At 37.6% G+C, this 16,000-nt stretch overlaps 2 protein-coding genes across 2 annotated transcripts in view; one reads left to right on the top strand and one right to left on the bottom strand.

Annotated features, from left to right (window-relative positions):
- Positions 1-8,759, bottom strand: part of MRPL13 (mitochondrial ribosomal protein L13) — a 47,128-nt gene extending 38,369 nt beyond the window's left edge. The window contains exons 1-2 of the mRNA XM_036068666.2: positions 8,500-8,759; positions 4,478-4,601 (exon numbers count right to left, since the gene is read on the bottom strand). Of these exons, the coding sequence (XP_035924559.1) occupies positions 4,478-4,601; positions 8,500-8,619 (244 nt within the window). The 5' untranslated portion in view covers positions 8,620-8,759. The remainder of the gene's footprint in view (positions 1-4,477; positions 4,602-8,499) is intronic.
- Positions 8,760-8,811: 52 nt separating this feature from the next.
- The window catches only part of MTBP (MDM2 binding protein), a 71,370-nt gene continuing 64,181 nt past the window's right edge, over positions 8,812-16,000 (top strand). Inside the window, exons 1-4 of the mRNA XM_036068663.2 lie at positions 8,812-9,019; positions 9,840-9,920; positions 14,221-14,294; positions 14,390-14,538. Coding sequence (XP_035924556.1) covers positions 8,902-9,019; positions 9,840-9,920; positions 14,221-14,294; positions 14,390-14,538 — 422 coding nt within the window. The 5' untranslated portion in view covers positions 8,812-8,901. The remainder of the gene's footprint in view (positions 9,020-9,839; positions 9,921-14,220; positions 14,295-14,389; positions 14,539-16,000) is intronic.

Raw genomic sequence — 16,000 nt, 5'->3', positions numbered from 1 at the left:
TCTTATATACCACCTTGTTAATAACATTGCTAAGGTAAAAAAAAAAAACAAAACAAATCAGCAGGAAAACACAGCTTAAGTGGCTAAGAATCACCACACTGAGGTGGAATGGGTAATTTACCTCTGAGGAAACAAGTTCCTGGGTTCTGGTCCCAGTTCTATTATAATATAGCAGCTGAGTGACAGTGAGAAAGTCACTTTATTCTTCTGATTTTAGTTTTCTCACATATAAATGAGGCAGTTAAACAAAATATCTGAAGTCCTAAGGAATTAATTTCTATGATTTGGTAATTCTAGGACTATAGCATTCTCCTTGTCTGCCAAAAAAGAGATTTTTAAAGTAAAGAGATTTCTAATTAGTCAAGCATAAGTCTGCTCATCACCATTTTACTTTGGAAGCACAGGTGCTCCTCATTATTCATGGATTCCACATTGCAAATTTGCCTATTCTCTTAAAATTTATTTATAATCTCATTACCTGCGGTGCTTTCTTAGTCATTTGCAGACATGTGCACATCAGTGGAAAATTTGAGTGGCTTGATGTACTCGTTTCCAACTGAGGTCAAATAACGTAATGCACTGACTGTTCTCTTATTATAAACAAGTGTCCCTTTGTGGTCCATTTAGTGCTAGCTTTTTGGCATTTTTGTTCTTTTTAAAGTGACTTTACTTTTTAAATATCCCTCAAGTCTGATGCTCAAGTGCTGTGTAGTGTTCCTAAGTGCAAGAAGGCTCCAGTGTGTCTTACAAAGAAAATGTGTGTTAGATAAGCGTTGTTCAGTCATGAGTTACTCTGCGGTTGGCCATGAGTTCAACAATGTGTGTATTAAATAAGGTGTCTTTAAACAAAAACACATAAAACAAACAAGACTATATATTGATTGGCTGACAAAAAATGCTGTGACCAGAGGCTCATAGGAACCTAACTGTGTCTCTCCCAGAAGCAACGATTCGGTGTTCACTCTCATTCAGCATTCGTGGTGACTTTAAAGAACGGAACTACAGCGAATAATGAGACTGTGCTTGTAAAACATTTTCTTAAAAGTGTCATTCCACAAAATGTTTCTGACAAGCATTTCTGAAGGACCAGACATTATACTAAGGTGCCTGAAGAACAAAGATCAACATGACAGAATCCTTACATTCAAATTCTGTACTTAAAGATTTCACAGGTTGTGGGCTTACTTTGAAATTTTCATTAAGTGAAGAAAAAGATTAGAGCAGCAAGTATGAGAAATGGGGAAACTCGCAAGTTCTTGCTCTTACCCAAATCAAACCATCTACAGGTCTCTTTCTCCTAGCTCCAAAGATCCAAAATCTAACTTAGTTGAAATGCCAGAGCCCTGATTAAAAGTAATTTCTTCATTCTCAAAACTGGTATTCATGAATGCATATATCCACCAAAAAACATTTTATGCAGTCCAGCTATGTGTCAAACACCATTCTAGGCACTGGGCATATATAGCTCTGAAAAATTCAGGCAAAGTTCTTGTCCTCTTAGGACTTCATCTAGTAAAGGTAGGTGGATAATGCACATTTATATAATATGTGTGATCAGTGAATGCTATTTTTTTTTTTTAAAGGCAAGGTAAAGTATAGTAAGTGAAAGGGGGAGCTGACAGAGGAATTGGGGAAGGCCTCTCTCAGAATATAAATGAGCAGAAATCTGAAAGATATGAAGGAATAAGGCATAAATTTGGAAAATCCCATGCAGGCAGAGGGAACAAAATGTGAAAAGGCCCTAAGACAAAAATGTGTTGGCAGGTATATTAATGAAACAGTAATAAGCCTTAGTGGATTATTCAAGGGAGGTAGGAAATAAACTCAGGGAGATAATAGGGACCACACCATGTAGGTCCTTGTAGGGCACTGACATAATTTGGCTTTTACTCTGATTCTCATTTGGAAAAGACAACTGTAACTGATCTGTGGAGAAAAGACCCTATTGGGGCAAGAGCAGAAGCAGGCAGATCAGTGAGGAGGCTTTTGGAATAACCCAGAGTAGAGAGTACAGTGGTTTAAAATTACAGTAGAAGAGAGAGTTAATGAGACGTGGCTAGATTTCAGATATATATATTTTTTCAGATATATATATTTCTTCAGGTATATTTTTTCTTTTTTTTTTTTAAAGATTTTATTTATTTATTTGAGAGAGAGAGAATGAGAGAGAGCACATGAGAGGGGGGAGGGTCAGAGGGAGAAGCAGACTCCCTGCCGAGCAGGGAGCCCGATGTGGGACTCGATCCAGGGACTCCAGGATCATGACCTGAGCCGAAGGCAGCCGCTCAACCAACTGAGCCACCCAGGCGCCCTCTTCAGGTATATTTTTTCATATATATATTTTTTTTTTTACAGGGAGTTGAAAAAGGGAAGTCACAAATAAAGCAAAGACATCTGACTAGAGTAAGAAAAAGAATAGAGAAGCTGTTAATTGAGATTGGGAAACTAGAAGTAACAGGTTGGTTTGGGTGGGGTAAATCAGGAAGTACGACACCTCCAAGTTAAACACACATTAACATGCTGGAGATGTCTACTAGACACCTAAGAAGATTTGCTGAGTAGAAATGTGGTTATGTGAGTCTGGAATACAGGGAAAAGGTAAAAAAATGAAGATATAAATCTGGCAGCTATAAGCATAATAGAAGATAGAGATATGAAACTGAATGTGATTGCTTAAGGAATGTGAAGGGGTCCAAGGAGCAGGTTCCAGGGCACTCCTAATTTTTAATGAGAGAAGACTGGGAAATTGGAAAGTTGAAAAGAACAAAAGGAACTGGGAAGGAGGAGTTAGCAAGAGAATGCATCCAAGAACAAATGGAGAATGTGTTTAAGAAGAAAGTTCTTTACATGAAAACTAGCCTGGACTCCCCAAAAGGGTAGCTGCAAGAAGAAAATAAGGATTATTCTATATTAAAAGGACTAAAGAAACATAACAACTGAAGGCAATACAAAAACCTTGGTTGGATTCTGGTCTTAAAAAAAAGTAACAGCTATAAAGGACATTCTTGGAACTACTAAAGAAATTTGAAAATGCACTGGATATTAAATCATACAATTAAATTATGTTTGTTTTGTTATGTGTGATAAGGGCATTTTGGTTACACAGGGGAGTATTCTTATTCTTAGGAGACACATGCTGAAGTATTCAGGGGGATTTATTATGACATCTGCAACTTATTTTCCAATGATTGAGTAAAAAATTATATGTTAAATTATATGTTAAAATGTTAGTAACTGTGTAATCTAGGTGGAGGGTATAATTCACTGTACTATTCTTTGAGCTTTTCTGAAAATGTGAAAACTTTCACAGTAAAAGTTATAAAAATGTAAAGGACAAATAACTCAGTGGAAATATGGGCAAAAGACATGTATAGACATTTCACAGAAGAAGAAATGATAAAAGGCCAATAAAGAGAAAAAGATACATAGCACCATTTGCAATCAGGACAATGCAAAACCATGAGGAGAGTGTATTTCACATCTACCAGAGTAGTCAGACTTAAAGAGAATGAAAACATCAAGTGTTACTGAAGATGAGGGATAATACAAACTCTGGTAGGACATCAGCGTCAAGACTAACTAGTTTCCCAAACCCAGTAACTCCTGTGCTGTAAACAGACCTCGGAGAAACTCATCCACATATGCACTGGAAAAAAGGTAATGGTAAAAGAAAAAAAAAAATTGGAAATAACCCAAATGTTGAGTGTATGGGTATTTATTTCATCATCATTATAACTGTTAATTTTCTTTAAAATATTACCTATATTTAAATATTATCTATATCTACACACTGTATATGTAAACTTCATGTTTCAAAAAGCTAAAACTACGATCAATTGCCAAAAATGGTGTTGACAGGTCAAACAAGATGAAGAGTAAGAGCTAACACCTAGATCTTGCTGGGTGGTCCCTGAAGTCCCAGGTTAAGTGAAGTCAATCAAAACTACGTGTAACAAGCAGAAGTCTTTTAGTATCAAAACAACTTTTTTCTTTTGTATTAGAAAAGGGTTACAGAAAATCAAATCTATCAATTAAAAACAGAAAGAGTAAACTTTCCATGTCCAGCTAGTTCTATCCATCTTCCTGGGGGAAAAGGTTTTTGGAAGAGAGGGCAAACTTATTTCTTCATTTTCAAAAATTCTCTATTCAAATGCACATCGCCATCTGAAGAAACATGTGTAAGAGTGAACATATAATTTATAGTCCCAATCAGGATATCTGAGAATGAAAGGAGGGCTACAGATAATTTTGCTGTTGTAATGGCATAAAATGGGGTTGTCTCAGGCAAACTGGTCTGTATGGTTTTCCTATGAATAAGCCAAATTCATTGTAGTGCCCCAGTAGGTTTTTTGCTGAATGGAACAAGGGATCCCAGGAAAAAAAGAGGTCCTTAGAAGTAGTTCAGTCAGACTTCTTCAAGATTCTATTCTGGTATGAAAATTATGGTTACTAGTGACAGATCTAAAATGATACTCACTCAGTTGATGGTATATAGGTTTATGCAATCCTTGAAGTTTAACTGATGCCAAAGCAGCCAGTTTGCCAGGGGGCTGCATTTTCCCATCTAAGAGATACCAAACCCGAGCAAAAGTGGCCCATTGCTAGGGGGAAAAAAAATTTAAAAAGAGAGAAAACAAAGAAAATTCTAATTAAAATGGAAATAATCAAGTTTATTATTATATACCATCATGAGTATTCTACAGTTAATATTAATAATAAATCAATCACAAAGAGCCTTCATTTTGTATTCATTTCTATTTCTGGAAAAGGAGGGTCTTTTTTCATTATACAAAGATTAACACAGTAATTTTTCCTGCCTGCTTTTCTATCTGCAATATGGATGACGCTTTATTTAAAACATTTCAAAGATATATTTTCCTTTATATTATGACTTTTTTTGTATCACATAAAATAGAATCTGGAATGGTAATGAGAAACTCTTATGAAAGTAGAAACTGTTTATAAAGGTCTTCAAAAATATTTTGAGACTAATAGATATTAAATTGAAAGATAAGTGACCAACTGGGAACTGAAGACCATTCAGAAGTTCAATTCCATGGGAGAATACAGTAACAGAATATAGCTGGACAAGTATAGATGGATGATGTTGAATAAACTTAAATTTTAAGTAGCTGCTTTAGACATCTTTAGGCTGCCTCAGGCATAAACCATTGTCTTTGCAGTATCCATCAGTAACTTCAAACTCTAAGAAAATTCCAGCCCAGAAAGATCTCAACCAGATGTTTTCTCTATGCATATACATAAGTTGCTGAACAATGCTGGAAAAAATACAACCAGGCTAACTGGTTTTATTTTAAAATTACAAACTTCAAATCGGCTTATAAACTGCTCACCATTTCTGTTTTTCTCTCTCACTTTTCTAGTTTCTACTTTGTTCTCCTCACATATCTTTTGTCAGATTTATCTCTTAAGTATTTCATATATATATTTTAAAATTTTTTTATTGTTATGTTAATCCATATTACATCATTAGTTTTTGATGTAGTGTTCCATGATTCATTGTTTGTGTATAACACCCAGTGCTCCATGCAGAACGTGCCCTCTTTAATACCCATCACCAGGCTAACCCATCCTCCCACCCCCCTCCCCTCTAGAACCCTCAGTTTGTTTTTCAGAGTTCATAGTCTCTCATGGTTCGTCTCCCCTTCTGATTTCCCCCCCTTCATTCTTCCCCTCTTGCTATCTTCTTTTTTTTTTTAACATATATTGTATTATTTGTTTCAGAGGTACAGGTCTGTGATTCAACAGTCTTGCACAATTCACAGCGCTCACCATAGCACATACCTTCCCCAATGTCTATCACCCAGCCACCCCATCCCTCCCACCCCCCCTCCACTCCAGCAACCCTCAGTTTGTTTCCTGAGATTAAGAATTCCTCATATCAGTGAGGTCATATGATACATGTCGTTCTCTGATTGACTTATTTTGCTCAGCGTAACACCCTCCAGTTCCATCCATGTCGTGTATTTCATATATTTTGACGTCACTGTAAATGGTATTGTATTTTTAATTTAAATTTGATTGATTGTTGCTAGTATATGGAAATGCACTTCATTTTTTGCATGCTGCTCTTATACCTGCAACCCTGCTAAACTTATTTATCAGATCTAGTAGCTTTTCTTAGATTCCATCTGATTTTTTACATAGAAAATCATGTTCTTTGCAAATAAAGACAGCTTTTAGCCCATACCCTTTCCCTACTACTCTCAGTTTAGGACTAACTAAGAAAAATTCAAACAGTGGGAACTGTATAGGACAATCTTTTGTCTTCAATAAATTGCAAAGGAAAAAAAATAGGAAAAAGAACAGATTTATTAAGAGAGAATTAAAAAACAGGAAATTATTACATTCTGGATCCTAAAACCAAAGGAACAGTAAAAATATTATGTATTTCTTTTTTTAAAATATTTATTTATTTGAAAGAGAGAGATTGAGAGCAAGAGGAGGGGGGAGAGGGAGAGGAAGAAGCAGGCTCCCCGCTGAGCAGGGAGCCCAATGCAGGGCTTGAACCCAGGCCCCAGGATCAAGACCTGAGCTGAAGGCAGAAGCTTAACTGGCTGAGCCACCCAGTTTTTATGTATTTCTATATTTTATGTATTTTTATGTTTCCTATATTTTTATTTTATGTATTTCTGTAACAAATTTTATGTATTTCTATAACATATATGAGAAAATTGAACATATACTACTCATTTGAGATTAAGGAATTATAATTAATTTTTCTTTTGTCTTTGATAAATGGTATTGGGATTATAGTTTTTAAAAGAATCCTTATCTTGTAGAGAACATATTGAATTATTTACTTATGAAATAATAGGAGTCTGAGATTCACCTCAAATTCATAAGGAAAGGTAAGAAGTGAATGGAGGTACAGAGGAAATAATATTGGCTATGAGGTTTTTGAAACTGGGTGATACCTACTTTTATATGTGATTGAAATTCTCCATAATAAAGTTAAAGAACAACAACAACAAACCCTCCTGACCTCACTTAGCCACTGCTTCATTTCTTTCCTCTCCTTTGTGGCAACATTTTTCCAAAGAGGTTGTCTTTACTCCTCATTCTCTCTTCAACCTACTCCAACCTGTCTTTTGCCCTCCCACACTCATCGCCCTCACTCTACCGCCTGCCAAAGTTACCAGGACCTTCATGTCACTAAATCCACTGTTCAATTCTAAGCTTCAGTATAGGTGATCACTTCCTCCTTCTGGGTATTCTTTCCTCACTTGATTTCCAGGACACCACCCTCTGCTGGTTTTTTTTGCTACTTTGCTTCTTCTCTTCCCTCTTGCCTCTGAAATGTTGAAATGTCCCAGAATTCAGTTCTTGGTCCTTCTCTCTTCTCAATACACACTTCCTCAAAGACTACAACCAGACTCATGTGTTGAAATGCCATTTTCATGCTTAGGACTCTCAAATGTAGAAATTTACATCTCTAGCCTGGACCTTTTCCCCCCCAACTCTACACTTGTATTTAATTGTCCACTTGGCACCTGCCCCACAGTGCTTTTTAAACCATATGTAGCAAAGACTAGTTTTTCCCCATTCCATTGCAGATCAATTATTCTGACTAAAAATAACCCCAAACTTTGTTTAAAAAAATTAAAATACTGCTATATCATCAAATTGCTATAAAAGTTTTAAAATGTTTAAGCTTATTTCCTGTATATGCCTCATCCAGGAGAGGTAACAAACAGTTCAAGAAAGCAATCACACTTGGAGCAGAACTTGGCTAAGAAGCATCTCAGACCAACATACCCAAAACTGAACTGCTCTTCCACCTGAAACCTGCTTCAATTTCAGTCTTCCGTATCTCAGCTGACCGCACGGAAACAAAAAACCTTGGAGTAACCCTTGTTTCTTCTTTTGTTAGCTCACATTCAATTCTCCAGGAAATCCTTCTGGCCCCACCTTCAAATAGAACCTCACCACTTTTCAACACTCATCGCCCTCACTCTACCGCCTGCCAAAGTTACCGGGACCTAGTTTGATTTGTGCCACCATCATGTCCAGCCTGGATTACTGCAGTTGGTCTCCAAACGGATTCTTTGTTTCTATCTTCCATCAATCCCCATCTCTGAACAGTCTAAACTCAGCGGCCAGAGTGCTCCTTTTAACACCTAATGACATCATGGCTCCTGGCTCCAAATCTTTCAATGGATCCTCATTTTACTCAGTAACGAACAAATTCTCACAATGATCTACAATGCCCTATCTGATCCTCCTTATTACCTCTGACCTTCTCTCCGAATACCCTTTCCGGGGCGGGGGACATGAAAAGGGCTGGCTGAAAAGAGAAGAGTGCCAAGAGAACAGCGAGCAGTAGCCAGAATCACGACCCTCGTATATGCTTTCCCGAGGCATCCTGGCTTTCCTGTCGGCTTTCCTGCCGACTCAGCATCACTAAATCCACCCGAGCCACTGACTTCCTTCTGCCGGTGTAATGAATTCCATCAAGCTACAAGAGTTCGAGCTCACCTGGGGTGCCTTAGAGAAACTCGACATGTCTCCCCCACCAGCAGGACCGTCCTTTTCCCAGGATCCAAGGCCAGACCTCAGCATCACTAGCCCGGCGGGAAACGTTACAAACCCAAGCATGACAGTTCCTAGGCCAGCCAGGCCTCGTCAGCTTCTCTGCTCTTCCTGGGTCTCCTCCAATCTTCCCATGGTAGCAGTTTCATCATGAAAGGAGGAAATAATGCAGCTATTGAGAGAATAACTCCCCAAAAGAACCCACCGGCCGGAAAAGCTGCAGCAAACAGACGAGGGCGCACAATTTCCAGCCGACCAAAAGTGGAAGGGAACCGGAAGTATATCAGTAGCGCGCGACTGTTTGGATGTGGAAACCGGGACTTGAAACAGTAGTTCAGCTCTAAGGAGATGGATCGGTACCTACTCCTCGTGATCTGGGGAGAAGGAAAAGTCCAGTACGCAGCGGGTGGGGAGGTGGAGCATGGGCCTGGGGAGTTTTCCGTGGAGGGTACCGAGAAGCTGCCGGGTAAGCGCGGGGCTGAGAAAGAGCGGGAACGGCTTGCGGGGAGGGAAGAAATTTAAGTTTGAGATCCAGTTCTGCCGGGGAAGGACCTATCTCGAGTTCTCCCGGGGATTTGTTTCTCTCTGGGATCGGCCCAATAAGGGCTGACAAATGTCGTTATCTTAATGGAAAAATAGGGACAAATTTGTGGATGCAAAATCCCAGCGCTCAGAAGTTCTTGGCACAGTAAAAATTTAACTGAACAATTCTCAGTGCTTTAGGAATGGAATGTCTGCTTGTTGGAAATATATGCATTCAGTAGTGTTTCCGCCTCCTGTGTGTTCCAAATGCAGGTACAGAAAGGAACAAGATGGAAAAGGGGCTTACTCTCCTAAAGTTTACATCCTAATGGGAGGAGACATCCTACACATAAACTAAGCTAAAAAAAAAAAAAAAAAGGTCAATTTAAAACAATTGTAACCGTTTGAAATTGCACTCCTTTTTGGCGTTTCTGTCTAATCCGTGTTCCATTTTATTTGTTTTGATTGGGCAAGCATTTTGAGGAGAAAATATATGTGGTTGTATACAGAGTATTGTGGTAGAGTTTCCCTTCTCCGCTTAAAGTTACTCTTTGCGGGGATTTTTGGATTTGTGTTAACTGGCTAGCATATACAAACTGGGCGCCTTTCTTCTCTGTTTGCATTTGATTTATTATATTGAAACTAGAAAATGTGTAGTTCTTTTATGTACCATATAATGTTCTTGAGAGTCTCTGATGGTGAAATTGGAATAGGCCTAGATTACATGACTCTTGAGCCCATTGAGTTAGTCTTTTCTTTTTCAGACTTAAGAGCAGCAAATGTTTATCATCTCCTGAAAAGAAGCATTAGTGCTTCAGTGAATCCAGAAGATAGTACTTTTCCCGGTAAGTATAGCACAAACCCCTTATTTCTCTGACACTGCATTTGTATTGGTAGTAAATTTAATTAATTTGGTCACTTAAAGTTACAAGAGATATTTGTTGACTGTGCATAAGCCACTGGGATAGGGAATTAAGGAAATACAAACCTGAAAAAGATGATATCCCTCTCATCTTGCTGCTTCAATGTAATCAAATTGTATGGAAATTACTTTAGGTTCTCAGCTTGACTTTGTTCCCTTTATGGGATTTTTTTGCCCATCTTTAGTTCCATATAAAATAGGGTAATGTGGCATTATTAGAAGGATTTGCAATTTTGTCCTGAGTACAAATACATTAATGCTCTTACACCCATTTCTTACCATTTTTTTCCACCCTTACCTCTTAACAGATTCTCTTTAAAGCACTTCATAATTGTTAAACACAGTGATCCTTTCTCCATTCTTATCTGTTTTAACTTTTTCTAAGTATTTGGCTTTTTTGACCGCACCTTTGCTTTTGTAAAAATCTTTTTTCCTGTGGTTTCTATTAGCATTATACAGATCCATCTATTTATTTATTTATTTATTTATTTATTTATTTATTTATTTATTTTAAGATTTTATTTATTTATTTGACAGAGTGAGACACAGCGAGAGAGGGGACACAAGCAGGGGGAGTGGGAGAGGGAGAAGCAGCCTTCCCGCTGAGCAGGGAGCCCGGCGTGGGGCTCGATCCCAGGACCCTGGGATCATGACCTGAGCCGAAGGCAGACGCTTAACGACTGAGCCACCCAGGCGCCCCCATCTATTTATTTTTTGATAGTTATCTTCTCTTTTACTTCCTCTTCTTGGCCTCTGAGAGTGTCTTTCAAAGGCTCAGAGAAAAGAGATAACCAAAACAGGCCAAGGCCTAAAAGCTGAAGGAAGCTTCTGGAGATGCTAGGGATAGGGTGCTCATTTTGATAACGTAATTCTCATGACTGTACTGTCTGTTCCTTTCTCTCTTCTTTCATTAGAGAACCTCTTGTCTGTCAGGTTTAAACTGTCACCCTGGGGAAGTTATTTCTAATGTTTTGTGCTGCCGTAGTCTGTTTGCCCAGTTGCAGTAGTACTCATTAAATTTTCAAGCTGGTATAATTTAAGTCAGTACTGCTATTACTGCAAGAAAGATTTTCTTTCACTTGTGCCTTGAAAGTATACATTAAAGAGCTATTGGGAGCATTCTAGGAATTCTCGTGATAAATTTCACTTCCTGTTTGGGTGGATAGACATTTCTTATCCAGGCAGTCCTTGTTTGCCCAGTAATCTGGGACTATGTAAGTGATTGCACACTGAAACCACGCTAAGCACTCCTAATAGGGAAAAAAATCACAATTGTTCCATGACATTTTTTGTCAAAACATTAAAGTCTCTCACTGTTGGTTATACATGTAGAAGAAATGGGGGAAAAAAAACCCAGTAAAACTAATAGTTATTTCAAAGGCTGTAATTTGAAGCATTAGAAGCATTGAGAATTAAAGTGTTTCTTCTTCTTATTCTTCTTTTTTTTTTTTTGTAAAAACTTTATCAGAAGTAGGTTGAACAGTTTTTGTCACTTTCTTGTCATCATACAACTTAGGATATAGAGTGAGCATCTCCTCTATGTTTCAGTGAATTGCTGTACTCCCAAGTTTGTATTAGCTTCCAGTGTTTTATCCTTTGCACTTTTAATGTCCTGAAATATCTCTGAGTTCCTTTAGTGCAAAGGTATTTGCCAACGTCATTTTTCTCTGAGACGTCTTCATCCTTTTCATCACAATGTTTTTTATCACAGCAGCTATTTCTAGAATCCAATTACATTAGATTTGAATATCACTTTGTGTTTTTTGCTGCGCTTTCATCTTTTTTTTTCCTTTTGCCCATTTCCTCTTACCATTATCCAATTCTCTATAGTATGTGGATTTAGCACTGGGAGACAAGAAGGAAACACAATTACATATTTGTCCTCTATTCATATGAACTGAATAACAGATGTGCAGTGACCAATCAACAAACTTGGAAAGTAGCAATGCGATTGGTCACTGATCATGATACACATCTTTGATTTATGTAGTGATTTGCGATCCGAGAAGCTAGCAGTGACATTTTACTTTATGCAATTACGGTTCATTAATAAACCTTGGTAACTGGAGTTTGAACCAATTTTGGGGGGACCAGGAGTTATTGAAACCATGGTAACTGAAATCTGCATATCAGAACCATGCAAAGAAAGAACTGCTCATATTGAATTTCTTACCCTGGGAGCATTATTGCTTTCAGTAATATGGCAAGTTTGAGAAACTGGAAGTGCATTATGATTATAATTGAGCTAAGGCTGGAAAGGTAGGCATAGCTATATGGAGGACTTTGTAAATCATGTCGGGGTGTTTGGACTTTATCATAATAATAATTAGCCATTAAAGGCTTTAATGAAGGAAGAGACGTGCCATCTGTGTTAGTGAAGTATTCTGGCTACAGTAGAGTAGACAAATTTGAGAAAAGTGTAGTTATGAAGGGGCTGCTGCAGAAGACCAGCTGAGAAATAAGAGAGGCAGTCAGGGTAGAGGAAAATGGATAGATCTAAAGGAAATTATAGAGGTAGAATCCACCTGACCGAGTGTTGCATTGGTGTGACTTAGGAGAAGGGAAGAGGAGAAAGCAATCAAGAGTGACATTAGGTTTCTGGCTTGGCTATAGTGTAGATGGTGGCATTTAGTGAGGTAAGAGAATTAGGTTTTGAGGGACTAGGACAAGTCCAAATTAGAACATGTAAATACTCTAAACAGTTGCCTGTAAGATGTCAAAGTGAAAATGTTTTGTAAAAGTTGGATACCTGTGTCCAGAACTCAAAAGGCTGGAGATAAAAAAGATTATAGAATCATCAATATATAGATGTCAGTTCAAGCTGTGAGAAAGGATGGGATTTATGGACAGTGAAAAGAGCAGAAAATTTTGAACTGAATCCCAGTATTTAAAGGAACTGAGCACTGGTTTTTAAAGGCATGAGGAGCACCTGGAAAGATAGCTTCCACAGAAGCCAAGTGTTTTAAGGGAGAAAGATGACAACTGTGTCATCTTTGATTCCTTTCTTACTCTTATGTTGAGAGGTCAAGTAACAACAGCTGTAAGAGCTGCCACGTTTAGTAACATGCTAGTTATTATTGCCTTTAGGGGGTATAGTTACAGTGGCATATTGGAGACAAAAAAAAAAAAACAGATTGAAATGGATTTAGAGGGGAGTAGAAAATGTGATGAGGAAATAGGGACAGTCAAGTGTAGACAATACTTACAGTTTATCCTTGAAGAAGAGTAAAGAAATAGTACTGTCTAGCAAAGGGAGGTGATTTAAAGGAGATTTTTTTTTTTTCCCTCTAACTTGAGGAATATCTGTGCAAACTTAAATGCTAATGGGACGGAACTGACAGAGGAGGAGAGCTTGAAGGTGCAAGAAAGATCGTCTAATCAGGGGTTTGGGGTCCCAGTGGAAGTCTGAGGGATAACATTGAATTGAAAGGGCAGTACTCCTCATGTACTCACAGAAAGTAATGAGGAAAGACTAATGGGAATGCGAGTAGTGTCCTATGTTTCCTGACAGCATGTTTGGGAGTAATTACCTAATAATGATTTCTATTTTCTTAAGGAAGTAGGAGGTAAAGTCTTTTGCTGAGGCTGTTGGCAGAAAGCGGTAATTAGCACTTAGCATGTTACCTAGCTCCCAGGAGTTAAGCTTCATTTCTCATCTCTCCTGTGAATCCAGTTTCTTTACATAGTTCTACATTCTTCGTGGCTCTAGATTGACATGCACCCTGGAGATGACCCTTAAGTTCACATCCTCATGTCACATTCTGGTCTCCAAGAAGAGAATCTTCCCTACGTTTAGGCTGTAGTTGTATCTCCTCTCTCTCTAGCCAGGATGAACCAGACCTTCATGGTCTTTGAAGAGGGGATCGTTTTTCCTAAAATGACTTACACACTTTTGTGTGACTCAATAGTAATTAGTGGGTGTATTTTTTTGGTAGACTTTAGTGTTTAAAATGGTGAATAAAATAGTATGGATTTCGATTTTGACAAAATAAAAGTGTTCATTGCGAGTGAATAATTTTGCTCTTTAGGCAGATTGTTCTTTTGAATTTTTATAGATTTTAAAAAGATCCACGTTATATGTAAATGCGTAGATACACACACACATATCTTAAAGAACTATATAATATGTATCAAAAATTATATAATTCTTTAAGTATATATGCTATAACATCTGCTTATTTGTGGTATGCGTTTCTTCTAATAATCATGGTTTTGTTTTCAAGCATGTTCGGTAGGCGGTATACCTGGTTCCAGGAAGTGGTTCTTTGCAGTGCAGGCAATATGTGGATTTTATCAGGTAACAGAAATGAAAAAATAGCCATTAGTAAATGTCTTTGTTAATATAAATAATTTCAGGAACGCATCATTTAATGCAGTCTTTTCATGTATTAGTTTTGCAGTTCTGACTGGGAAGAGATACATTTTGGTATGGAAAAAGATGAAATTGAAGATGTTCTTCAAACAAATATCGAAGAATGTTTGAATGCTGAGTGTTTTGAGGAAGAAGATAGTAATAGCAGAGAATCATTATTCTTGGCTGAGTATGCTTATAATAGCTTACTTTCTATAATATCTTTCTTTTTTTTTTTTTTTTTAAATCTTTTTTTTTTTTTTTTTTTTAAAGATTTTGTTTATTTATTTGACAGAGAGAGATACACAGCGAGAGAGAGAACACAAGCAGGGGGAGTGGGAGAGGGAGAAGCAGGCTTCCCGCAGAGCAGGGAGCCCGATGCGGGGCTCGATCCCAGGACTCCGGGATCATGACCTGAGCCGAAGGCAGACGCTTAACGACTGAGCCACCCAGGCGCCACCTAATATCTTTCTATAGTATCTTTAAAATACTTAACATTAGATAGTATTTTAGCCACAAGAGTGAAGGTTAAATGTTTTAGCTATCAAAAGGGAATTTTAGTTAATTGAAATTGTCAATTCTTTATCTTGGAAGATAGGCAATTTGGGCCTTTTATTTGAGTAAAACTATTTAAAATGGAAAATGGGCATCTGCAAATGTTTAGTTTCTCAAGCTGAGAAAATTGCAGGAATCATAAAAAGTGATACTCTAATTAATATGTCACTCTCCCTTTTTTTTTAAGATTTTATTTATTCATTTGAAAGAGAGCAAGCACAAGCAGGGGGAGCAGCAGACAGAGGGAGAGAGAGAAGCAGGCTCACCCAGCAGGAGCCCTACGCGGGGCTCAATCCCAAGACCCTGGGATCATGACCTGAGTTGAAGGCAGACACTTAACGACTGATCCACCCAGGCGCCCCAATATGTCACTTTCTTAAAGATGAATTCTGCCTGATTATGAATTTTAAGAGCTTGACTAGAAACTTTATTTAAGATTAATAACTGGCATTCAAACTCAAACTCTAAAAGTATGATTTTCATTTTGCTATTTGAGGTTGAAATATTTGATTTCGTCAATTTATGTATATCTTGAACATTTAGACACCTTTAAAATGCATAGGGTTTCTGAGGATTATATAGACCACTGGGTTCACTTTCAGGTTTTTTGAACTGTGGTATAATATACAAGTTGGTACAAGTTGGTCCAGGTGATGTAAGTTGTGATTATTTTTTTCTTCATAAAATAGCCCGTCTTTGACTCATAATTAATACCTTTCATTTTAGTCTTCCACAGTATTTCATTACAAAATCCCCCTTTTGTTTATTGCAGGAGTCACATATTACAATATTTCTATAAATTACTGGAGACTTTAAAAATTCTGTTTTCCTCTTTTCAAATTATATTTGTATGATTAATGAAAGGAGATCTTGTAGAACTGAGCAAAGGTTATTGAACCAGGAGTCATTAGAGGTAGTTTCTAGTTACATGATCGTGGGCCAGTCACTCCATTTTTCTAGTCCTTTATTTTCTCGTCCATAAAGGGTTGAGATCCTTTCAGGTGATTTCTAAGGTGCCTGCCGGCCTTAGAGTTCTTATCATCCCATGTTTCCCACCATTACTAAAAGAGTGTAAATGTAATTATTTCTAGTAAGTG

The sequence above is a fragment of the Halichoerus grypus genome, chromosome 5 (genome assembly GCF_964656455.1).
Source record: "Halichoerus grypus chromosome 5, mHalGry1.hap1.1, whole genome shotgun sequence".
NCBI classification, from domain to species: domain Eukaryota; kingdom Metazoa; phylum Chordata; class Mammalia; order Carnivora; family Phocidae; genus Halichoerus; species Halichoerus grypus.
Note: the sequence above shows the minus strand (reverse complement) of the source record. Positions and strands in the feature narration are given on the sequence as shown.